The sequence below is a fragment of the Oncorhynchus masou genome, chromosome 31, assembly GCF_036934945.1.
Source record: "Oncorhynchus masou masou isolate Uvic2021 chromosome 31, UVic_Omas_1.1, whole genome shotgun sequence".
Classification (NCBI taxonomy): Eukaryota; Metazoa; Chordata; class Actinopteri; order Salmoniformes; family Salmonidae; genus Oncorhynchus; species Oncorhynchus masou.
Genome location: NC_088242.1, coordinates 37,639,038 through 37,661,170, shown reverse-complemented (window position 1 = coordinate 37,661,170; position 22,133 = coordinate 37,639,038). Strand labels below are relative to the sequence as shown.

Sequence of the window (22,133 nt, the reverse complement as noted above, 5' to 3'; positions counted from 1 at the left end):
TTTTAACCTGTGTCTTCTCTCTGGGGAACTTCCCATTGCTTGGAAGGCAGCCACTGTGCGTCCTTCAGTTAAAGGGGGAGATCAAGCTGATCCTAACTGTTATAGGCCTATTTCCTATTTATTTTGCCTCGTTTATCAAAAGTTTTGGAAAAACTTCTCAATAATCAACTGTCTGGCTTTCTTGATGCCAATAGTATTCTCTCTGGTATGCATTCTGGTTTCTGCTCAAGTTATGAATGTGTCACTGTAACTTTAAAGGTCCTAAATGATGTCACAATTGCCCTTGATTCTAATCAATGTTGTGCTGCTATTTTTATTGATTTGGCCAAAGCTTTTGATAGGGTAGACGATACCATTCTTGTGGGTCGGCTTAGGAGCATTGGTGTCTCTGAAGGGTATTTGGCCTGGTTTGCTAACTACCTCTCTCAAAGAGTACAGTGTATGAAGTGCAGTGTGCCTGTCACAAGGGAGTACCCCAAGGCTCGATCCTAGTTCCCACGCTCTTCTCAATTTACATCAACAACATAGCTCAGGCAGTAGGAAGCTATTTTATCCATGTATATGTAGATTATACTATTTTATACTCAGCTGGCCCCTCCCTGGATTTTGTGTTAAACGCTCTACAATAAAGCTTTCTTGGTGTCCAACCAGCTTTCTCTGCCCTTAATCTTGTTCTGGACGCCTCCAAAACAAAGGTAATGTGGTTTGGTAAGAAGAATGCCCCTCTCCCAACCGGTGTGATTACTACCTCTGAGGGTTTAGAGCTAGAGCTACTACTGCATTACTCTTCTGTAAACTGGTCATCTCTGTATACCTGTCTCAAGACCCACAGGTTGATGCCTATTTATAAAACCCTCTTAGGCCTCACTCCCCCCTATCTGAGATACCTACTGCAGCCCTTATCCTCCGCATACAACACCCGTTCTGCCAGTCACATTCTGTTAAAGGTCCCCAAAGCACACAGTCGCTCCCCTTTTCAGTTCGCTGAAGCTAGCAACTGGAACGAGCTGCAACAAACACTCAAACTGGACAGTTTTATCTCCATCTCTTCAAAGACTCAATCATGGACATTCCTACTGACAGTTGTGGCTGCTTTGCGTGATGTATTGTTGTCTCTACCTTCTTGCCCTTTGTGCTGTTGTCTGTGCCCAATAATGTTTGTTACATGTTTTGTGCTGCTACCATGTTGTGCTGCTGCCATGCTATGATGTTGTCTTAGGTCTCTCTTTATGTAGTGTTGTGGTGTCTCTCTGGCCGTGATGTGTGTTTTGTCCTATATTTCTGTATTTTGTAATCCCAACCCCTGTCCCCGCAAGAGGCCTTTTGCGTTTTGATAGACAGTCATTGTAAATAAGAATTTGTTCGTAACTAACTTGCCTAGTTAAATAAAGGTTAAATACATTTTTTTTTCTTCAATGATAGGCCATAACTAACTTGTGTTTAACAGCCAATCAGTATCACTCTTAAGGTTGAAGGTCAAAGGGGATATGTAAATGAGCTGTCTTGCAGTTTGATGTGTGCCTGCATGCACAGAGTTAGTTCTTACCATGCTTCAGTTATAAAGGTAAAGGTTATAGGACTTCAGTCGCCATTGTCAATGTAATTATATCGTGCCATCACCAGCAGACTACTAATATGAGTGGCTAGTTAGCAGGCTAACGCTAACTTGAGTGAAACAACATACTTTGCTATTGTTAGCTATCAAGTTTGAGATTAGCAGCGATGCAGTCAATTACACCACCATATCTGCTGTTGCTGACTGGAAACCTTGCAGAAAACTGGCAGAAATGGAAACAAATACTGAACTTGTACTACTTAGCCAGTGGTCTAAATGACAAGCCAGAGGCTAGGACAATAGCAATTTTGCTACACTGCATTGGCGAAGACGCGCTGGAGATATACAATAAGATGGAGACCACTTATGCCGGCCCGGAAAACAAGAAACTGGCCCAGGTGATGAAAGCATTTGATAACTACCCCACCCAGGAATACTGTGTTCCAGAGACATCCGTATTGGGCACCGAAGTTCAATGAACAGGCAGTTGTTGACAAGTGTATAACCAAACTTGAGACTGTGCAGCTGTGAGTTCAGACACAGAGGATCTAATGCTAAGGGACATAATTGTGTTTAGTGTCACAGATATTGGAATAAGAGAGAAACTACTCTCCATTTCGGATTTAACCTTAGCTCAGGCCATAGATTTGTTTGTTTGCCGTGCAAAAGAAGTTTCATCAGCTAAAGCTATGTCAGCTAGCAGTAGCACGGAACAGTTTGCGCGTGCCGTGGGGGGGAAAAAAAGGGCCGCCATCTTAAGCAATCACAGGCACAGTCAGAACAAAGGCAGGCCGCGTACTTCACCGGCGCGCAGCAGACAAAGACTTGTGGGAAGTGTGGAAAAACACACAAATCAAAGGGGTGTCCTGCGTTTAATATCGAGTGTTAAAAAAATATGTCAAGAGAAATGACTTAGCAGCAGTGTGTACATCAGGGGCAGAAGTTGCTACTGTTAAAACCGAAGTCAAGGAAGTAGACATTTTGTTCATAGGTGCAGTGACACAAGCATGCAAAAAAAGATGCTGGCTGGCACACAAACTTCCATATAGGGGGACAGGCAGTCAACTTTAAGTTAGACACAGGAGCTGAAGCCAATGTGCTTCCACAAGCAATAGGAGACAAATTGCCCTAGCAATTCAAAGTGCGAGGCTGAGGCTGTACTCATAGCCTATGGAGGCACCCGCATTAAACCAAAGGGCATAGCAAGTGCACAAACAAGCCCATCTACAGTTCTGTGTTACAGATGCATCTGACACACCACTACGAGGCAGAGAGGCCTGTGTACAGCTGACACACCACCACTCGACAGAGAGGCCTGTGTGTATCTGACACACCACTATGAGGCAGAGAGGCCTGTGTGTATCTGACACACCACTTTGAGGCAGAGAGGCCTGTGTGTATCTGACACGCCACTACTACACAGAGAGGCCTGAGTGTATCTGACACACCACTACTAGACAGAGAGGCCTGTGTGCATCTGACACACCACCACTACACAGAGAGGCCTGAGTGTATCTGACACACCACCACTACACAGAGAGGCCTGTGTGCATCTGACACACCACTACTACTACACAGAGAGGCCTGAGTGTATCTGACACACCACCACTAGACAGAGAGGCCTGAGTGTATCTGACACACTACTACTAGACAGAGAGGCCTGAGTGTATCTGACACACCACCACTAGACAGAGAGGCCTGAGTGTATCTGACACACACATGCCTCTCTGTCACTACTAGACAGGTGGTGTGTGCATCTGACACACCACTACTGTCAGTAGTGGTGTATCTGACACACCACTACTAGACAGAGGCCTGAGTGTATCTGACACACTACTACTAGACAGAGAGGCCTGTGTATATTTGACACACCACTACTAGGCAGAGAGGCATTAGTGCATCTGACCCACCACTAATAGACAGAGAGGCATTAGTGCATCTGACACACCACTACTAGGCAGAAAGGCCTGTGTGCATCTGACACCCCACTACTAGGCAGAAATGCCTGTGTGCATCTGACACCCCACTACTAGGCAGAAAGGCCTGTGTGCATCTGACACACCACTACTAGACAGAGAGGCCTGAGTGTATCTGACACACCACTACTAGGCAGAGAGGCATTAGTGCATCTGACCCACCACTACTAGACAGAGAGGCATTAGTGCATCTGACACACCACTACTAGAGAGGCACAAGGTAGAGAGGCATTAGTGCATCTGACACACCACTACTAGGCAGAAAGGCCTGTGTGACACACCACTACAAGGCAGAGAGGCTGCATCTGACACACCACTACTAGTGCATCTGACACCCCACTACTAGGCAGAAAGGCCTGTGTGCATCTGACACCCCACTACTAGGCAGAGAGGCTTGTGTGCATCTGACACATCACTACTAGGCAGAGAGGCATTAGTGCATCTGACACACCACTACTAGACAGAGAGGCCTGAGTGCATCTGACACACCACTACTAGACAGAGAAGTGCCTGACACACCACCACTAGACAGAGAGGTGTGCATCTGACACACCACTACTAGGCAGAGAGGCATTAGTGCATCTGACACACCACTACTAGCAGAGAGGCATTAGTGCATCTGACACACCACTACTACTAGGTAGAGAGGCATTAGTGCATCTGACACACCACTACAAGGTAGAGAGGCATTAGCATCTGACACACCACTAAGGCCTGTGTGCTATCTGACTGACACACCACTACTAGGCAGAGAGGCAGCATCTGACACACCACTACAAGGCAGAGAGGCATTAGTGCATCTGACACACCACTACAAGGCAGAGAGGCATTAGTGCATCTGACACACCACTACTAGGCAGAGAGGCATTAGTGCATCTGACACACCACTACTAGGCAGAGAGGCATTAGTGCATCTGACACACCACTACTAGGCAGAGAGGCATTAGTGCATCTGACACACCACTACAAGGCAGAGAGGCATTAGTGCATCTGACACACCACTACAAGGCAGAGAGGCATTAGTGCATCTGACACACCACTACTGCATCTGACACACCACTTCTAGGCAGAGAGGCATTAGTGCATCTGACACACCACTACTAGGCAGAGAGGCATTAGTGCATCTGACACACCACTACTAGGCAGAGAGGCTGTGTGCATCTGTGCTGAGTGTATCTGACACACCACTACTAGACAGAGGCCTGAGTGTATCTGTAGACAGAGAGGCATCTGACACACCCACTACTGAGTGTATCTGACACACCACTACTAGACAGAGAGGCATTAGTGCATCTGACACACCACTACTAGGCAGAGAGGCATTGCATCTGACACACCACTACTAGGCAGAGAGGCATTAGTGCATCTGACACACCACTACTAGGCAGAGAGGCATTAGTGCATCTGACACACCACTACTAGGCAGAGAGAGGACACACCACTACTAGACAGAGAGGTGTGCATCTGACACACCACTACTATCTGGCAGAGAGGCCTGAGTGTATCTGGAGGCCTGAGTGTATCTGACACACTACTAGACAGAGAGGCCTAGTGTGCATCTGACACACCACCACTAGACAGAGAGGCATTAGTGCATCTGACACACCACTACTAGGCAGAGAGGCATTAGTGCATCTGACACACCACTACTAGGCAGAGAGGCCTGAGTGTATCTGACACACCACTACTAGACAGAGAGGCCTGAGTGTATCTGACACACCACTACTAGACAGAGAGGCCATTAGTGCATCTGACACACCACTACTAGGCAGAGAGGCATTAGTGCATCTGACACACCACTACTAGGCAGAGAGGCCTGTGTGCATCTGACACACCACTACTAGGCAGAGAGGCACTTAGTGCATCTGACACACCACTACTAGGCAGAGAGGCATTAGTGCATCTGACACACCACTACTAGGCAGAAAGGCCTGTGTGCATCTGACACACCACTACTAGGCAGAGAGGCCTGTGTGCATCTGACACACCTAGACAGAGGCATTAGGACACACCACTACTAGGCAGAGAGGCATTAGTGCATCTGACACACCACTACTAGGCAGAGAGGCATTAGTGCATCTGACACACCACTACTAGGGCAGAGAGGCATTGTGCATCTGACACACCACTACTAGGCAGAGAGGCCTAAATGTAGACAGAGAGGCATTAGTGCATCTGACACACCACTACTAGGCAGAGAGGCCTGTGTGCATCTGACACACCACTACTAGGCAGAGAGGCCTGTGTGCATCTGACACACCACTACTAGGCAGAGAGGCCTGTGTGCATCTGACACACTACTACTAGGCAGAGAGGCATTACTGCATCTGACACACCACTACTAGACAGAGAGGCATTAGTGCATCTGACACACCACTACTAGGCAGAGAGGCATTAGTGCATCTGACACACCACTACTAGGCAGAAAGGCCTGTGTGCATCTGACACACCACTACTAGGCAGAGAGGCATTAGTGCATCTGACACACCACTACCACCATGCTCCAAGGAAGAGCTACTCAAGCGCTATGCATCTGGGTTTGAATAACTTGGTGAGTTTCCAGGCCAGCACCACATCTACATTGATCCAAAAGTCCCTCCTGTTCAGTCCCATATGCTGTGCTCGACCGGCTGAAAGAGACATTTGGACAGTCAAGAGCAGAGGGGTGTGGTCAGCAAAGTAACCAAACCATCAGCGTGGGCGAACAGCCAGGTCATAACACAAAATAAAAATGTCTCTCTCAGTATGTGTTTGGATCCTAAGGGCCTGAACAAGGCCATACAGCGCCAACACTTCTCCATTCCTACCTCGGAGGATGTGCAATGCCAACTAGCGGGCAAGAAGAGATTCACTATCCTAGATGAGAAGGAGGCGTATTGGCAAGAATCAGCTGATCTTTGGACATTCAATACCCCATGGAGGAGGTGCCGGTTTAATCGCTTACCTTTTGGCGTAAAAAGTGCCAGCGAAGGTATTTCAGCAGATTCACTTGGAGAGTTTTGGTGACACTGATGGTGTCTGTGTAATTGCAGATGACCTGACAATTGCAGCAGCCACCGAAGAAGAGCGTGACCGCATTCTACAGCAGGCGATGGACAGAGCCATCCGTCTGAATGTGAGGTTCAATGCTGACAAGATACATGACATGGTGAGTGAAGGGAAGTACATGGAGCCCGCCATCAAGGTGACAGCAGTCACACAGACGCCCCCACCAGAAGACAGAAAAGGTTGACAGAGATTACTGGGTATGACACACGTTTCCTAACCCAGTACATCCAAGATGAAGCCACGCTCACTGCACCACTCAGAATGTTCCTCGGGAAGGACAGGACATGGCATGGCAGTGGAACCCAGAACAACAAGCAGCACTGGAGAGACTGAAGAAAGCCATCTCCCTTACGCCGCTGCTGAAACTCTTCAATCCACGGGAAGAGATACAAGCTGATGCATCCAAAGAGGGACTTGGAGCTGTTCTGATGCCAGCTGAACAGCCTATAGCCTTTGCATCCAGAGCTCTGTCTGGGGCAGAACAAAATTATGCCCAGATAAGAAAAGAACTCCTGGTAATCTTGTTTGCACTGACAACGTTTCACCAGTATGTCTATGATGTCCCGGTCAGAGTTCAATCTGCCCACAAACCACTTGAGGCTGTAATCACCAAGTCCATTGGAAAGGTGCCTGCCAATCCGTTCTTCGAAGGACGCTGCTTCAAATACAGAAATATGACATTCACATCGTCTACACCCCAGGTAAAGACATGTTGAAAGCAGACACCCTGTCCAGGGCTGTACTCCCGGACTGACACACATGAAGATTGTGACCTCAGTGACCTCCACACATCAGCCACTGGAGGGTGCTGTTATGCAGCAGCTGAGAGCAGTCACAGAGGCACACAGTGAGATGTAGCTGCTGAGGAACCTGCACAGAGATGGGTGAAGAAAAGTGCACCACTGAAAGTGCAAACCTACTGGCACATCAGAGACTCTCTTTACATTGAAGATGGACTACTCCCGGGAAACAAATGTATTATCATTCATCAAAGACTTTTAGACCTGAGGTACTTAAGAGGCTCCCCATTGCAAATCAGGGCATTCAACGCTCCTTAGCTCATGCCAGAGCTCGCATGTATTGGCCAGGCCTCGCTGAGGATGTCTGAATGACGGTCGAATCGTGCACTTCCTGTCAAGAAAAACCGCCCAGCAACCAAAAGGAACCACTCCTACCACACACAGTGCCTGACACCCCATGGCAAAAAAACGCAGTTGATATGTTTAAGTTCCAAGGACGCTCATTGCTTCTGATAGTGGACTACTACTCCAAATATCCAGAGGTGCTGAGGCTGTCGGACAAGACATCAGGTACTGTCGTAGCAAAGTTCAAAGCTGTGTTTGCTAGATATGGTATTGCAGCTGAACTGATTGCAGATCATGTCCCCTTTTCAAGTGCTGAGATGGCTCAGTTGGTGCAAAAGAGTGGGGTTTCAAAATCACTCATTCCAGTCCAGGGTTTTCCCCAGTCAAACGGAATGGCTGAGAGGGCCATTCAGTCAGTGAAAAACGTGCTGAAGTCGGCATCATAGACAGGTGTCGACCCTCACGCAGCTCTCCCGAACCTGAGAAACACACCTGTCCCGGGGTCTGCAGTACTCTCCTGCTCAGCTACTCATGGGACGTGTCCTACGCTCCAACCTACCTGGAAGTAAAGCCGCCCTTCAGCCAGTGACTCCCAAAAATGGCCAGCATGGCTTGAAATGCAGACAGCTGCAGCAGAAGACGAGCTATGACACAATGGCGTCACCGCTTCCTTCGTTTCGGGACGGAGAGAGAGAGTGCATGGAGACGGCAAAAGGATGGCAGCCAGCAACAGTGGTGAGAATCAGAGATGAACCGAGATCATGTGATATCGTCACACCCGAAGGAGGTCGCTACCGCAGAAACAGAAAGCATCTCTGACCTGACAGAACAGCCAGGTACAGAGATAAGGAAGATGTCACAATCACTGACTCTGATTCAGACCAGGAGGTCGAAGAGGCGACACAAAGAGACACAAATGAACACAGACTGAACATAACAAATGACAGAGAACCAAAACCCTCTGTCATAGAGACTCGCACCAGTCAGTGCACCGGAACCCTCTGTCATAGAGACTCACACCAGTTAGTGCACCGGAACCCTCTGTCATAGACTCACACCAGTTAGTGCATCAGAACCCTCTGTCATAGAGACTCACACCAGTCAGTGCACCGGAACCCTCTGTCATAGAGACTCACACCAGTCAGTGCACCGGAACCCTCTGTCATAGAGACTCACACCAGTCAGTGCACCGGGACCCTCTGTCATAGAGACTCACACCAGTTAGTGCACCGGAACCCTCTGTCATAGACTCACACCAGTTAGTGCATCAGAACCCTCTGTCATAGAGACTCACACCAGTCAGTGCACCGGAACCCTCTGTCATAGAGACTCACACCAGTCAGTGCACCGGAACCCTCTGTCATAGAGACTCACACCAGTCAGTGCACCGGGACCCTCTGTCATAGAGACTCACACCAGTCAGTGCACCGGAACACTCTGTCATAGAGACTCACACCAGTCAGTGCACCGGAACCCTCTGTCATAGAGACTCACACCAGTCAGTGCACCGGAACCCTCTGTCATAGAGACTCACACCAGTCAATGCACCGCAACCCTCTGTCATAGAGACTCACACCAGTCAATGCACCGCAACCCTCTGTCATAGAGACTCACACCAGTCAGTGCACCAGAGCAGCCAGGTGTACTAAACTACCAGCGAGGCTACAGGACTATGTGCTTGAGTGAGTCAGATGGAAAACCTGGTATTGTAAGTGGAACTAGACCACCCTCTACCATTGACTCTACAGCAGTATGGAAATGACTATATTCTTGTTTAAAGTTTTGTTAAAAGGTTATGGCCCCCCAATGGTGGAACAAACTCCCTCACGACGCCAGGACAGCGGAGTCAATCACCACCTTCCGGAGACACCTGAAACCCCACCTCTTTAAGGAATACCTAGGATAGAATAAAGTTATCCTTCTCACCCCCCCCCTTAAATGATTTAGATGCACTATTGTAAAGTGGCTGTTCCACTGGATGTCATTAGGTGAATTCACCAATTTGTAAGTCGCTCTGGATAAGAGCGTCTGCCAAATGACTTAAATGTAAATGTTATGTTTGCTTGTAAGATCTAACTAAGAGGGGGGGGTGTAATATATGGAGTTATACACCTTTTACTGATAGTCCATAACTCTCTTGTGCATAACAGCCAATCAGTATCACTCTTGAGGTTGAAGGTCGAGGGGATATGTAAATGAGCTGTCTTGCAGTTTGACGAGTGTCTGCATGCACAGAGTTAGTTCTTACCATGCTTCAGATATAAAGGTAAAAGTGTAGTGTACTTCAGTCCCCTTTGCCAATTGAATTATACCGTGCCATCTAGAGCACGACAGACTGAGACAGCCATGGCATATGGTTTACATCGTTTTCATGCTTATCAAACCATTCAGTGACCACTCTTGCCCTGTGTATGGGGGCATTGTTGTCCTATGGGGGCAGAGCCATGGTAGCCAAAATAATAGCATGCCCAGTATTATTTATTCATGACCCTAAGTATGATGGAATTATTATTTATTTTTTTCACCTTTATTTAACCAGGTTGGCTAGTTGAGAACAAGTTCTCATTTGCAACTGTGACCTGGCCAAGATAAAGCATTGCAGTGTGAACAGACAACAGAGAGTTACACACGGAGTAAACAATAAACAAGTCAATAACACAGTAGAAAAAAAAGAGAGTCTATATACATTGTGTGCAAAAGGCATGAGGAGGTAGGCAAATAATTACAATTTTGCAGATTAACACTGGAGTGATAAATGATCAGATGGTCATGTACAGGTAGAGATATTGGTGTGCAAAAGAGCAGAAAAGTAAATAAGTAAAAACAGTATGGGGATGAGGTAGGTAAAATTGGGTGGGCTATTTACCGATGGACTATGATGTCAATTGCTTAATTAAATCATGAACCGCACCGTGGTGGAAGCACCTACTTTCAATATACTTTATGTCTTTTACTCAAGTGTTTCCATTATTTTGTATATAAAACACAGGAAATCATGTTTTTGACTGCACTCGGCCTATAAGATGGATAGGTTAGACAACCACATTGGATACGAACATTCCATTCCAGCTCAACAATGAATATATAGCGTTCTACAATCTATGAATAAAAAATCTGAGAACAGTCATATTTACACACAAATGAAAGATACCCATCAGCAATCATTTCTGATGAAAAACACAAATGTGAAAAATTGGTAGATATTGTGCTTTGGAAATAAATTCTTCAAATATTAATTTAGTTTGGTTTATGGAATCAAATTCATCATATCAAAATGACATTGTTTCATTTTCCCTGCATCCACAGAACACATCGCGACTGTCGAGGGCCCTCCCACATCAGTAGTCCCTCCCCCTCCTCCACAATTACCTGGTACAACAGAGGCCACAGCACAAGCCCCTCCTCCTCCCCCCCCTCCTCCTCCTCCCCTTATATGCTCGACTGCACCACCTCCTCCGCCCCCACCTCCTCCAGGGGGTGGTATGCCCCCACCACCTCCGGGCGGTGGAATGCCCCCACCATTTGGGGGTATGCCTGATGGACACACTGGTAAGCTAACACGCGATAGGTCAAGATAGTCCTGTCAGTCGTGTTTCTAATGACAAAACGTTCAGATAAGTGGATCCCACTAAACAAGGACTGGCCGTTTTAGAAATGGTTTTACACAATGAAACACAACGTGTTCCTCTTCTGGACAGGTAACAGAAACAAGAAGCCCATTCAGACTAAGTACCGTATGCCTTCACTCAACTGGCAGGCCCTTAAACCCAACCAGGTGTCTGGAACCGTCTTCAATGAGCTGGATGATGAGCTCGTGCTGGGGGTGAGACCACAGTAGTCCACTAGCTATCTGCTTACAATCTGTATTCTTGTCCATCTCAATCTGTCCTCGTCTGTATGTGATTCTCTTTCTTCTCCTTCCAGTCTTTCCATCCCTTTTCTCTGTCTCAGCCGTTCTCTCGTTTCTCTTTCTTCTGTCATCCTGAAATCCTTTTGTATTTCTCCCTCTATCTGATCTGTCTCCCGTCATATGACAACATTTCCTGCCGAACCAGCGACTTGTTTAAACTGTAAATCGCACAGTTTGGACATTACCAACAGCTCCTGCATTAGTCATCCACCTCTCCACTCCATGTCCTAGGTGCTAAACATGGATGTCTTTGAGGAGCAGTTTAAGACCAAGGCCCAGACTGCCCCGGCTGACGTGGGGCCCCTGAGAGCGAAGGTGGCCCAGAAGACCCCCAGCAAAGTGTCCCTACTGGAGCCCAACAGAGCCAAGAACCTCGCCATCACCCTGCGCAAGGGAGGCATGGCCGCCTCAGACATCTGTACTTCCATAGAGACGTATGTGTCTGTTATCAAGTTATAAGAAAATGATACTACATGTAAATTGTGCGTAAGACTAGAAGCAGTACTACTATATATAGTTGAATGCATTGACTGTAAGTTGCTCTGGAGAAGAGCGGTTGGATGACCGAAATGTTAAATGTATACCTTTTTGTAGTGTGACTATGCACAGCCAGAGAGAGGAATGTATAGTTAGCTATGGTTTTACTAAGCATGTGATAGTAACTGATAAGCTTGTAACCGATGTGAAGGATCACGACACTCATAACTCACTTCTATTGTCAGTTTACAATAATCGGAAGTGTATGAACAGCAATAGTAGTTGTACAAGTAGTATGATGTAGTAGTTGTACATAACCCTGGCTTTGTCCACTTTCTCTTTCCCCTCCCCTACAGGTATAACCAGGAAGCTCTGAGCCTGGACTTCCTGGAGCTGCTGGAGCGTTTCATCCCCTCAGAGTACGAAGTCAAGCTCATCCAGAACTACGAGCGAGACGGGAGGCCCCTGGACGAGCTCCCCGAGGAGGACCGCTTTATGGTACGCTTTGGCAAGATCCCCCGCCTGCCCCAGCGCATCAGTACGCTCACCTTCATGGGCAACTTCCCAGAGAGCATCCAGCTCATCCAGCCGGTTAGTAGGAATACTGAAAACAATGTTATTTTGAGATTGTTTCAATGCTTTATCATCTAGTCGGATGCGCCAAGCTTCCCCAAAATACCAGAGATCAACATAATATGTTCCCATCTCTCCAACAGCAACTCAATGCAATCATCGCTGCCTCAATGTCAATCAAGTCCTCTAGCAAGCTGAAGAAGATCCTTGAGGTACCGTTAGGAGACTGCTCTTTTGATACGCTGCATTGATGGTACGCGGCTATATTGTTTTGTTTTGTATGATGGCACAACATAGGTGTCTAACTTTGGTATGCCTCTTCTGTTCCTAAGATCATCCTAGCCTTTGGAAACTACATGAACAGCAGCAAGAGAGGAGCAGCCTATGGGTTCCGCCTGCCGAGTCTCGACTTGGTGGGAAAGACTTTGAACATAAAGCGTACTCTATTTATCAACCAAATGTTAGAGGCTCATTTTGTGTTCCTTTTCCTACCATGAGGCACGTCGGTTTTTGTACCCCAACCTTAGTCCGGGAAGATTCACTTGGGTTAGCAGAATGTCATTTTAGCACAGCATCTAATTGATTATCTACGGTAATAGACTAAAATGGGGCTCCACCTCAGTGAGAGATCCAGAGATAACCGATTGTGACAGGCCTGCTCTGAATTAGCCACAGTGACTGAATGAATAGGACACTAAGTTGGAGCTGTGGAGGATGTCTCAACTAACAATGATTGCTGATGATAATCAATGACAGGCAGAGTTACCCAAACCATCAATTAACGTCAAAATGGATTTAATTGGAGACGAGTAACAACTTGATCATCAGGATTGGACACATTTGCTCTTGCTCACACTGTATTTCTCATTTTGATGGGGTGCTGTATCCCTTTGATTATCTGATCTCAGTTCTGTATGTGCTATCACTGACCCCTCTGACTACCACTGTCCTAAAGGGAATACAGATCTGGGATCAGGCTAACTTTTTGACTTTGTATCCTTTTTTTAACCTTTATTTAAGTAGGCAAGAACAAATTCTTATTTTCAATTGACGGCCTCGCAGTGGGTTAACTGCCTTGTTCAGGGGCAGAAAACAATGGCTCAAAAACGTGATTTCCCTGTGTTTTATATATATTTCCACTAAGAGGTTGGAATAATACTGTGAAGTTGTGGAAATTATGATAATACCTTTTAAGTTTAAGAGCTGTTTGAAAAGAGCACCTGAAATGTCAGCCTGTTTTGGTGGGATGGAGATTTGGCCTGCCTGGTGATGTCACTCTGCCAATGACAGCTAGTTTTCAGTTTTCCCCCTCCCCACTCAGACCACTCCCAGGCAGTCCTAACTAAATTCTTGCTTGAGAAATTGCTCTTTGCTAAGAAGCTATTTTTGTTTCTTTTTGACCATTTCAATTGAAGACAAGCACAGTAAGGTACTTAAGTGTTACCCAGAAATGATTTGATATTTATATAAAAACAGCTGCATTTGACCTTCAAAGTTTTGGCAACGTGGTACCTTCTTGGTTATTAGGTTTACCCATGAAATAGTTTGGAGCATATACTGTATAGCGTGTGCAACTTTCTTTCTTTTTATTCAATCTAGCTGTTAGACACCAAGTCCACAGACCGGAGACAGACTCTGCTTCACTTCATAGTGAACATCATCCAGGAGAAATACCCCGAGCTCCAAACCTTCCACAGTGAGCTGTACTTCTTGGACAAGGCTGCTCTGGTGTCCCTGGACAGCATTCTGCAGGACGTGCGTGCCCTGGAGAGGGGCATGGAGGTGACCCGGAAGGAGTTTGCCATACACGAAGACAACGCTGTGTTGCAGGAGTTCCTCACCAGCAATAATGACCTGCTGGACTCTGTAGTAGGAGATGGCAAGACAGCCCAGGTCAAATCTCCCTACTAAATATATATATATATATAAAATTGACAATCAGTGGCAAAATGTAAAGCCTAATATATCAATCAAATGTATTTATAAAGTCCTTTTTACATCAGCCGATGTCACAAAGTGCTGTACAGAAACCCAGTCTAAAACCCCAGACAGCAAGCCATGCAGATGTAGAAGCACAGTGGCTAGGAAAAACTCTTGAGAGAGGCAGGAACCTAGGAAGAAACCTAGAGAGGAACCAGGCTCTGAGGGGTGGCCTGTCCTCTTCTGGCTGTGCTGGGTGGAGATTATAACAGAACATGGCCAAGATGTTCAAACGTTCATAGATGACCAGCAGGGTCAAATAATAATAATCACTGTGGCTAACCTAGTAACAGTTGTATTGCACTATACTAAATTAATTTAGGAGAGGCTAATAATATTTGTAAAACAGTACTGCTACAGAAAGCAATGAGGTACAGTGTAATGGAGGTATGATCATATTTCTTTCCCCTCTCATTTTAGGATGTGTATGAATCAGCAGTGGAGTACTTTGGAGAGAACCCTAAAACCACACCTCCCTCCATGTTCTTCCCTGTCTTTGTTAGGTTCATCAAGGCCTATAAGGTTAGTCACCACGTTGACTGATTACGTTGTTCATTGACTCAATTCATTCGATCATTCATACAGTACTTATACCAGCCGACTATTAAAACGTAAGTACGTTAATGTGTCAACAGAGACGAGCTGAGCTCTTTGCCACACATCAAACAGTAACTGTTGCATTAATGTGACAGTGTTCCATACATAAATGATTACAAATGTCTTTATAACACCCCCCCCCACCCGGCAGCAAGCAGAGCAGGAGAATGAGCAGAGGAAAAAGCAGGATGTGTTGTCCAGTGAATGGAAAACTGGGCCACTGTCAACCTCGCCGAAGCCTGAAACATCCCAGAAGGTAGTCCGTGACACATTACCAACCACGTAGGAGCCATAAGACACAGGGAGAGTTGACTCACTCCACTTACCTTCAACACGTGTATAATTTAGACCCCAATGTTTTTTGCCTGCCCTTTGACCCCCCCGACCCCCCACTGCAGGTACCCATGATGCCCCAGATGGATCTGATAGCGGAGCTGAAGAGGCGGCAGGTGACCCCCCTGGTTCGGGAGGGCAAGGATGGAGCCATCGAGGACATCATCACAGGTGGGCCTGGTGGAGTCAGGGATAAATGGGTCGAGGTGTGTGTGTGTGTGTGTGTGTGTGTGTGTGTGTGTGTGTGTGTGTGTGTGTGTGTGTATATACATGTATACACACACACACTACCGTTCAAAAGTTTGGGCTCACTTGGAAATGTCCTTGTTTTTGAAAGAAAAGTACAAATTGATCAGAAATACAGTGTAGACATTGTTAATGTTGTAAATGACTACTATAGCTGGAAATTGCAGATTTTTTTAATGGAATATCTACATAGGCATATAGAGGCACATTGTCAGCAACCACCACTCCTGTGTTCCAATGGAACGTTGTGTTAGCTAATCCAAGTTTATAATTTTAAAAGGCTAATTGATCATTAGAAAACCCTTTTGCAATTATGTTAGCACAGCTGAAAACTGTTGTTCTGATTAAAGAAGCAATTAAACGGGCCTTCTTTAGTCAAGTTGAGTATCTGGAGCATCAGCATTTGTGGGTTCGATTACAGGCTCAAAATGGCCAGAAACAAATAACTTTCTTCTGAAACTCGTCAGTCTATTCTTGTTCTGAGAAATGAAGGCTATTCCATGCTAGAAATTGCCAAGAAACTGAAGATCTCGTACAACACTGTGTACTACTCCCTTCACAGAACAGTACAAACGGGCTCTAACCAGAATAGAAAGAGTAGTGGGAGGATGCACAACTGAGCACAACTGATATGCACAACTGAGCAAGAGGACAAGTACATCAGAGTGTTTAGTTTGAGAAACAGACACCTCACAAGTCCTCAACTGGCAGCTTCATTAAATAGTACCCGCGAAAGACCAGTCTCAACGTCAACAGTGAAGAGGCAACTCCGGGATGCTGGCCTTCTAGGCAGAGTTGCAAAGACAAAGCCATATCTCAGACTGGCCAATAAAAATAAAAGATTAAGATGGGCAAAAGAACAGACACTGGACAGAGATATGGCTTTTTCTTTGCAACTCTGCCTAGAAGGCCAACAGTTTTCTGCTGTGCTCACATAATTGCAAAAGTGTTTTCTAATGATCAATTAGCCTTTTAAAATGATCAACTTGGATTAGCTAACACAACGTGCCATTGGAACACAGGAGGGATGGTTCCTGATAACGCTTTTCTGTAGCCTTTTCCCATCTCCACAAATACATCATATAACTAACTGTCGCCATGCAATATCCACCGCCACCTACATTATCCTGTTGCATCTGTCACATCCACATTCATCTTCTCCCTTCATTCCTTTTTTCATGTCATTCCCACTCATTCCCCTGTGCATATCTCTCCTCCCCCTTGGTTATGTCTTTACCGTCGCCCTCTTCTCCCTTTATCGCTCTCTCTTTCTTTCTCTCTCTCTCCCTCTCTCTCTCTCTCTCTCTCTCTCTCTCTCTCTCTCTCTCTCTCTCTCTCTCTCTCTCTCTCTCTCTCTCTCTCTCTTCTCTCTCTCTCTCTCTCTCTCTGGGGTTTTCAGCTTTGAAGGCTGTGCCCTTCACGGCTCGCTCTGGCAAGCGCACCTCTCGCCTCTTCTGCGACTCTGGCTTCAGTGATGACAGCCCTACATAGTCCCCTCAGAACTGTATAGATCTGTCTTTCGCTTTCTCTCTGTCTCCGGAGATGTCTGTGTCTCCTATGCACACCACGAGAGTGTAGCACCATGTGCCTCTGTCCTCTTGATGCAGCTGTCTTTGTTAGCGTGGCGGTGTCACTACAAAAGCCTGTTTAGGACCAGACTTGTTCCGTGTTGTGGTCTCACAGTGCTGTTGTTACCCATCACTATCCTTGCTAGACCTGAGGAACCAGCCATACAGACGGACAGACGGGTCCCGAGTCAGCGCCAAGTGGAAGCCCAGACAGAAGCTCCAAGTCTCCTCCGACATCTTCCTGTGAAACACTACACACACACACTTGCTGACACACACTTGTGCGCACACACACACACACACACACTCCATTCAAAGCATCACCCTCATTTAAATTCATTGACATAGAGCGCACACAAACTTGAAATAAGTCCCCAAGGCTTAGCCCAGCATGGCAGGTGATTGGTTCTACCTGTGGTTCTACCCACAGCAAACCTCCACCCTCTAAGTAGAGCTTTAGGAATATTAGACTGTGAGGTGCTGTCTCCTAATACCTCTCTGATCCACAACAAACACCTACAGTAAATACACTATATTCCTCATCATAAACTGGGTGATTCGAGCCCTGACTGCTGGCTGGCTGAAAGGCGTGGTATATCAGACCGTATACGACGGGTATGGCAAAACATTGATTTGCACTGCTCTGATTACGTTGGTAACCAGTTTCTAATATCAATAAGGCACCTCGGGGGTTTGTGATATGGCCAATATACCACGGGCTAAGGGCTGTGTTCTAGCACTTTGTGTTGCGTCGTGCCAATGAACAGCCCTTGGCCGTGGTATATTGGCCATATACCATAACTGCGCAGGCTTTTACTGAAGTAAACACTTCCTACTTCTACATAATGTTAGTGGAGTAAGGGCTTGGCCATGGATGGACTTTATAGTTCAACGGAATGATTTAAACCCTCATTCTCTACAATCCTCATTTGAGCTTTAGGCCCCGTGTATGGGAGGTTCAGCACTGGGACAGTGTACATTAAGTAACAATCAGTGAAAGCTAGCAAGACTCTACATTTTGTCTTTCATAGTGAATAGTTTGTTCTATTTGTGGTACTCGGATGGCTGCAGATTGTCAAACCCCAATAACTGCTGTATCTGGTGTAAAGGTATATTGACCTGTCTGTCTGTCTGTCTGTCTGTCTGTCTGTCTGTCTGTCTGTCTGTCTGTCTGTCCTAGGACAAGTAGGTTTACGACAGCTCAGAATGAAGCTTAGAACATGATTTGTATTATATTCAAAATATTTGAATGGATAACCCTCTCTTTGGTTCACTATTTTGGGTTTGAACTAATAAATATTTTATACTGTGATTGTCTGCTACTTTATAACACCAGAAGTCATGAAACATGAAATTGGTTTGGAGTTCATTTCAGACCCAGAATGAATTTGAATCAAATCCTTTCTTGTATAAGAGGTTCACTTTTATTGTCACAAAAACACAACAGAGAGGTACAAAAGCAGCAGTCTTTGTTAAGTACCATAGTTGATCATCTTCTCACAAAAAGCAGCAACAGTTCTTTCAGTATGTAGAATTGGCGTAGCATTTGCACTGTTAGTTGGTCTTTAGCATACCGTATTGCTGTGTCATTCTTCTTCAGCACTCATAAACAACACTTCTCTCACACGCACAGCGAGAATCACTCTCAGAATAACGGAAGAGTCGTTGCTCTACGATGTTTTCAGATCTTTTTCTTAACATCAACGTTGACAGTGACATTTGTTTTGACTGACACTGTTGCACATGATACAAAATCTATGATCCTGCGCCATGTTTAATCTAATATACACTTACAGTTATACACAGAGGAGAGGTATTGACAGAAGTAACAGAACCTTTTGTTGACCCAGCGTGCAAATTCCAGGAATGTACAGTATGTGCATGCTGTTTGGATTACGTTTCTCTCAACAACAACAACAACAACAACAAAAAGAAATTCACATAAATCCATATAAGTAACATCTTCTCGGTCAATTTACATGATTTTTAACACCCACAGACTACTTTAAACGACCACACATTCATCGAGAAACCATATTGTACGTACGATATTGTTTACTTTTGATTAGGATAGAGGAAGACAGTTGTGGGTAGTCACCAGTGACTACTTGTAAAGAGGGATGAGGAAATGTGCTCTGGGTCTCTTTATATCTTTCGTTCCCTCTATCCGTGCAAGCTGAGTGTAGTGCTGCTTTAAGTAGTTCACAACCCTTTGTCATTGATTTCTATTGTTTCCCAAACAAGCCTCCCACAGGTTTCAGATTTTTCACAAATGTCACTGCATGTGTTCTTTGTATCCTGCCATGAACCATATTAGTCTATGACAAGATATGATACAAACAATTTGCTCAATGGCCTAAGTAAGTACTAAGGAACCAAAATGATGGCAATAGAAAACAAAAAACACACACAAATTAATTTACAGAATACATTTCTAAAATGTGGTTATGAATCCTCTTTTCAAGTATAAAAATACAGTCTTGATAATATAAAACATAGATGAAGATTGAATTATGTACATGATATAATCACTGCAAACAATAACTATAGGGTAGTATACTATTTTCTCACAATACAGTATATCTCTTATATGATTTTGATTATTCTGAGGTTAATTGCGTGGTCTTTATTTTCACATTAGCTCTTATTTCTATATTTAAAATGAATAATACATTATATTAATGTCTAGGATTTACCAAGGGTGATGTTTTATCTCCAGTTATGTATATTTTTTGTGCCAGTGGTATATATTTGTGCAGAGAGAGCTTCCATGGCAATATTTTTACACTTTTCTCCAGCAGTTTCAGACAGCACATAACCCTTCTGTGGGATTATGTGACTTGCATTTAGTGGCATGGTAAAAAAAAAAAAAAAATTGTAACGCATAAAATCTTGGGATGCAAATCTTCATTTTGCTGTGGCAATGGTGGCTAATGTACAAAACGGTGAGAATGAGTCCAGAGCCTTTCACATTATGGATAGAGTACTCGTGTTTAATGTGGGATTTTAGGATCGTTATGTGTTCAATTTGCAACATTTGGTGTCAGAAGTGGGATCTTGTGCTGAATCTTGCTGTCCACCATTTTCCCTTCAGTGTTTATCCCAGTACTCATACTGACCATGATAGCAGAGGATCTGGAAGAAGAGAGAACATTGCTCACATGATCTCTATCGAACTCCTACCCTAACCTACTGCAATAGGGTGTCTGGGAAAAGTCTGCAGTCTGCAGCTTTTTCTGTTGCATTCTCATTTTTTTAAAGGGGTTTAATAGTGTTTTAAGATCACATTTGTTTTCCCTGTTCTTTGGTGACGCCTTCCAGATAGAGACAGACCAGGGTCAAGCTACGGTCTTGGTCATTGGCTATCTTACATCTATGTGGTCACATGGGGTGCTACTGTATGCTTCAGCCAGTGCAGCGCATTTCCCCTGACTGGCCACAGGGGTATGCTGTGTTTGGTGTATCAGCCCGACAGTCTTCCCGCTCCTGTCAAAGATCTGAGCCATGTGGCTGTCGCTAAGCAGAGCATAGGCAAAACTGGGGAAGCGATGCTGTGATCAGTACTGCACTGCTGTCAGGACTTGAGGACGGGCTACCTGTCCCGATGCATCTTCTCAGTGGATAGGAGAGGAAGGGGAGTTGGGAGAGGAGAGGGAAGGGAGAGGTGAAGCAATACAGATTGAGATTTCAGAGGGAGAGAGGAAGAGAAGGATAGGAAAAGGAGTAGGTAATGGAGGAGCTATACTCGACAGTATAATAGGATAATAGGTGTCCTCAAGTTATATGACCTTTATAAGTGAAGGCTGAACTCTGCTTTTACCCTGGTTAACCCTAGGCATACTTTCTTGCTCTGTGATTGCTCAATTATGTTTTTTGTTTGTACTTTTGCCCTCGGCTGCTGGCTCATTTGGACACATTCGGGGCTAAAAACCCAAAGCTACTATTGGCTGTTAGGATCAACCCAAACAATCCTCACCCCTGAAACAACACACATTTTCAATGAATTGGTAATGTCTGAAACAGTTAAGATGCTTTCTTTGTCCAAACGGTGGGCTGCCTCCCAGACTAAATGAATGGAAATGAATTATCCTCCCATCACTTTGCACCTACAGGGGCTTCTCCATAAGAGCCTCGGAGACCCAAACAAACAAACTCAAGGAGGGAAAAGCCAGCACTGAGCCTCTCTCGCTGACACATTTGGACACAACATCAAGCTCAATTTGATGCCACTGCTAATGAATTGCCTTGGCCTTTAGCGAACAAGAGATTTCCTCCTCCGATTAGATGTCTAAGGGCCCCCACACCGCTGCCACAGTGGTTTACACATCCAACCGTTCAACGGGGCAAAAGGGTTAAGGGGAGAAACAAGACAAAAGCCTGAGATTAACGACGCAGACTTCCTATTAAGCCAAGAGCATAGACAAAGGGAGGTAGGAGAGGAGAAGAGAGGAGAGGCGTGCCTTTAAGGATGCCAAGAGAGCTGGTTGCACTGATGTAGATTTAGATCAATGTCATCTATATTCTGGCTCTATTCTCCTCATGATAGATGGGGCTGGGATGTGTCCTTGGGAGGCCTACTGCTCAAAGTGAGATAGACTGGGTGGGATGAAGAGCAGTAGAAGTCTACACTAGCTTTGGTCTACATGGGGCATGGAGGTTATAGATATGTACATTCAGTTCATTCAATGTGGGGAGAGGAAGGAGCCATTTGTAATTATGGAAGGAGCACTAGGGGCAAGCAGTGCAGCCTGGCCTCAGAGCCGCAGAGCCACCCACAATAACATC

The 22,133-nt window shown here is 45.4% G+C and overlaps 1 protein-coding gene across 1 annotated transcript in view; it reads left to right on the top strand.

The window, feature by feature from the left end:
• Positions 1–17,621, top strand: part of LOC135523908 (formin-like protein 1) — a 69,919-nt gene extending 52,298 nt beyond the window's left edge. The window contains exons 15-25 of the mRNA XM_064950925.1: positions 10,971–11,213; positions 11,363–11,487; positions 11,806–12,008; positions 12,408–12,642; positions 12,768–12,836; positions 12,957–13,037; positions 14,224–14,517; positions 15,025–15,126; positions 15,353–15,457; positions 15,600–15,705; positions 17,495–17,621. Coding sequence (XP_064806997.1) covers positions 10,971–11,213; positions 11,363–11,487; positions 11,806–12,008; positions 12,408–12,642; positions 12,768–12,836; positions 12,957–13,037; positions 14,224–14,517; positions 15,025–15,126; positions 15,353–15,457; positions 15,600–15,705; positions 17,495–17,595 — 1,664 coding nt within the window. The 3' untranslated portion in view covers positions 17,596–17,621. The remainder of the gene's footprint in view (positions 1–10,970; positions 11,214–11,362; positions 11,488–11,805; positions 12,009–12,407; positions 12,643–12,767; positions 12,837–12,956; positions 13,038–14,223; positions 14,518–15,024; positions 15,127–15,352; positions 15,458–15,599; positions 15,706–17,494) is intronic.
• The last annotated feature ends 4,512 nt before the right edge of the window (positions 17,622–22,133 follow it).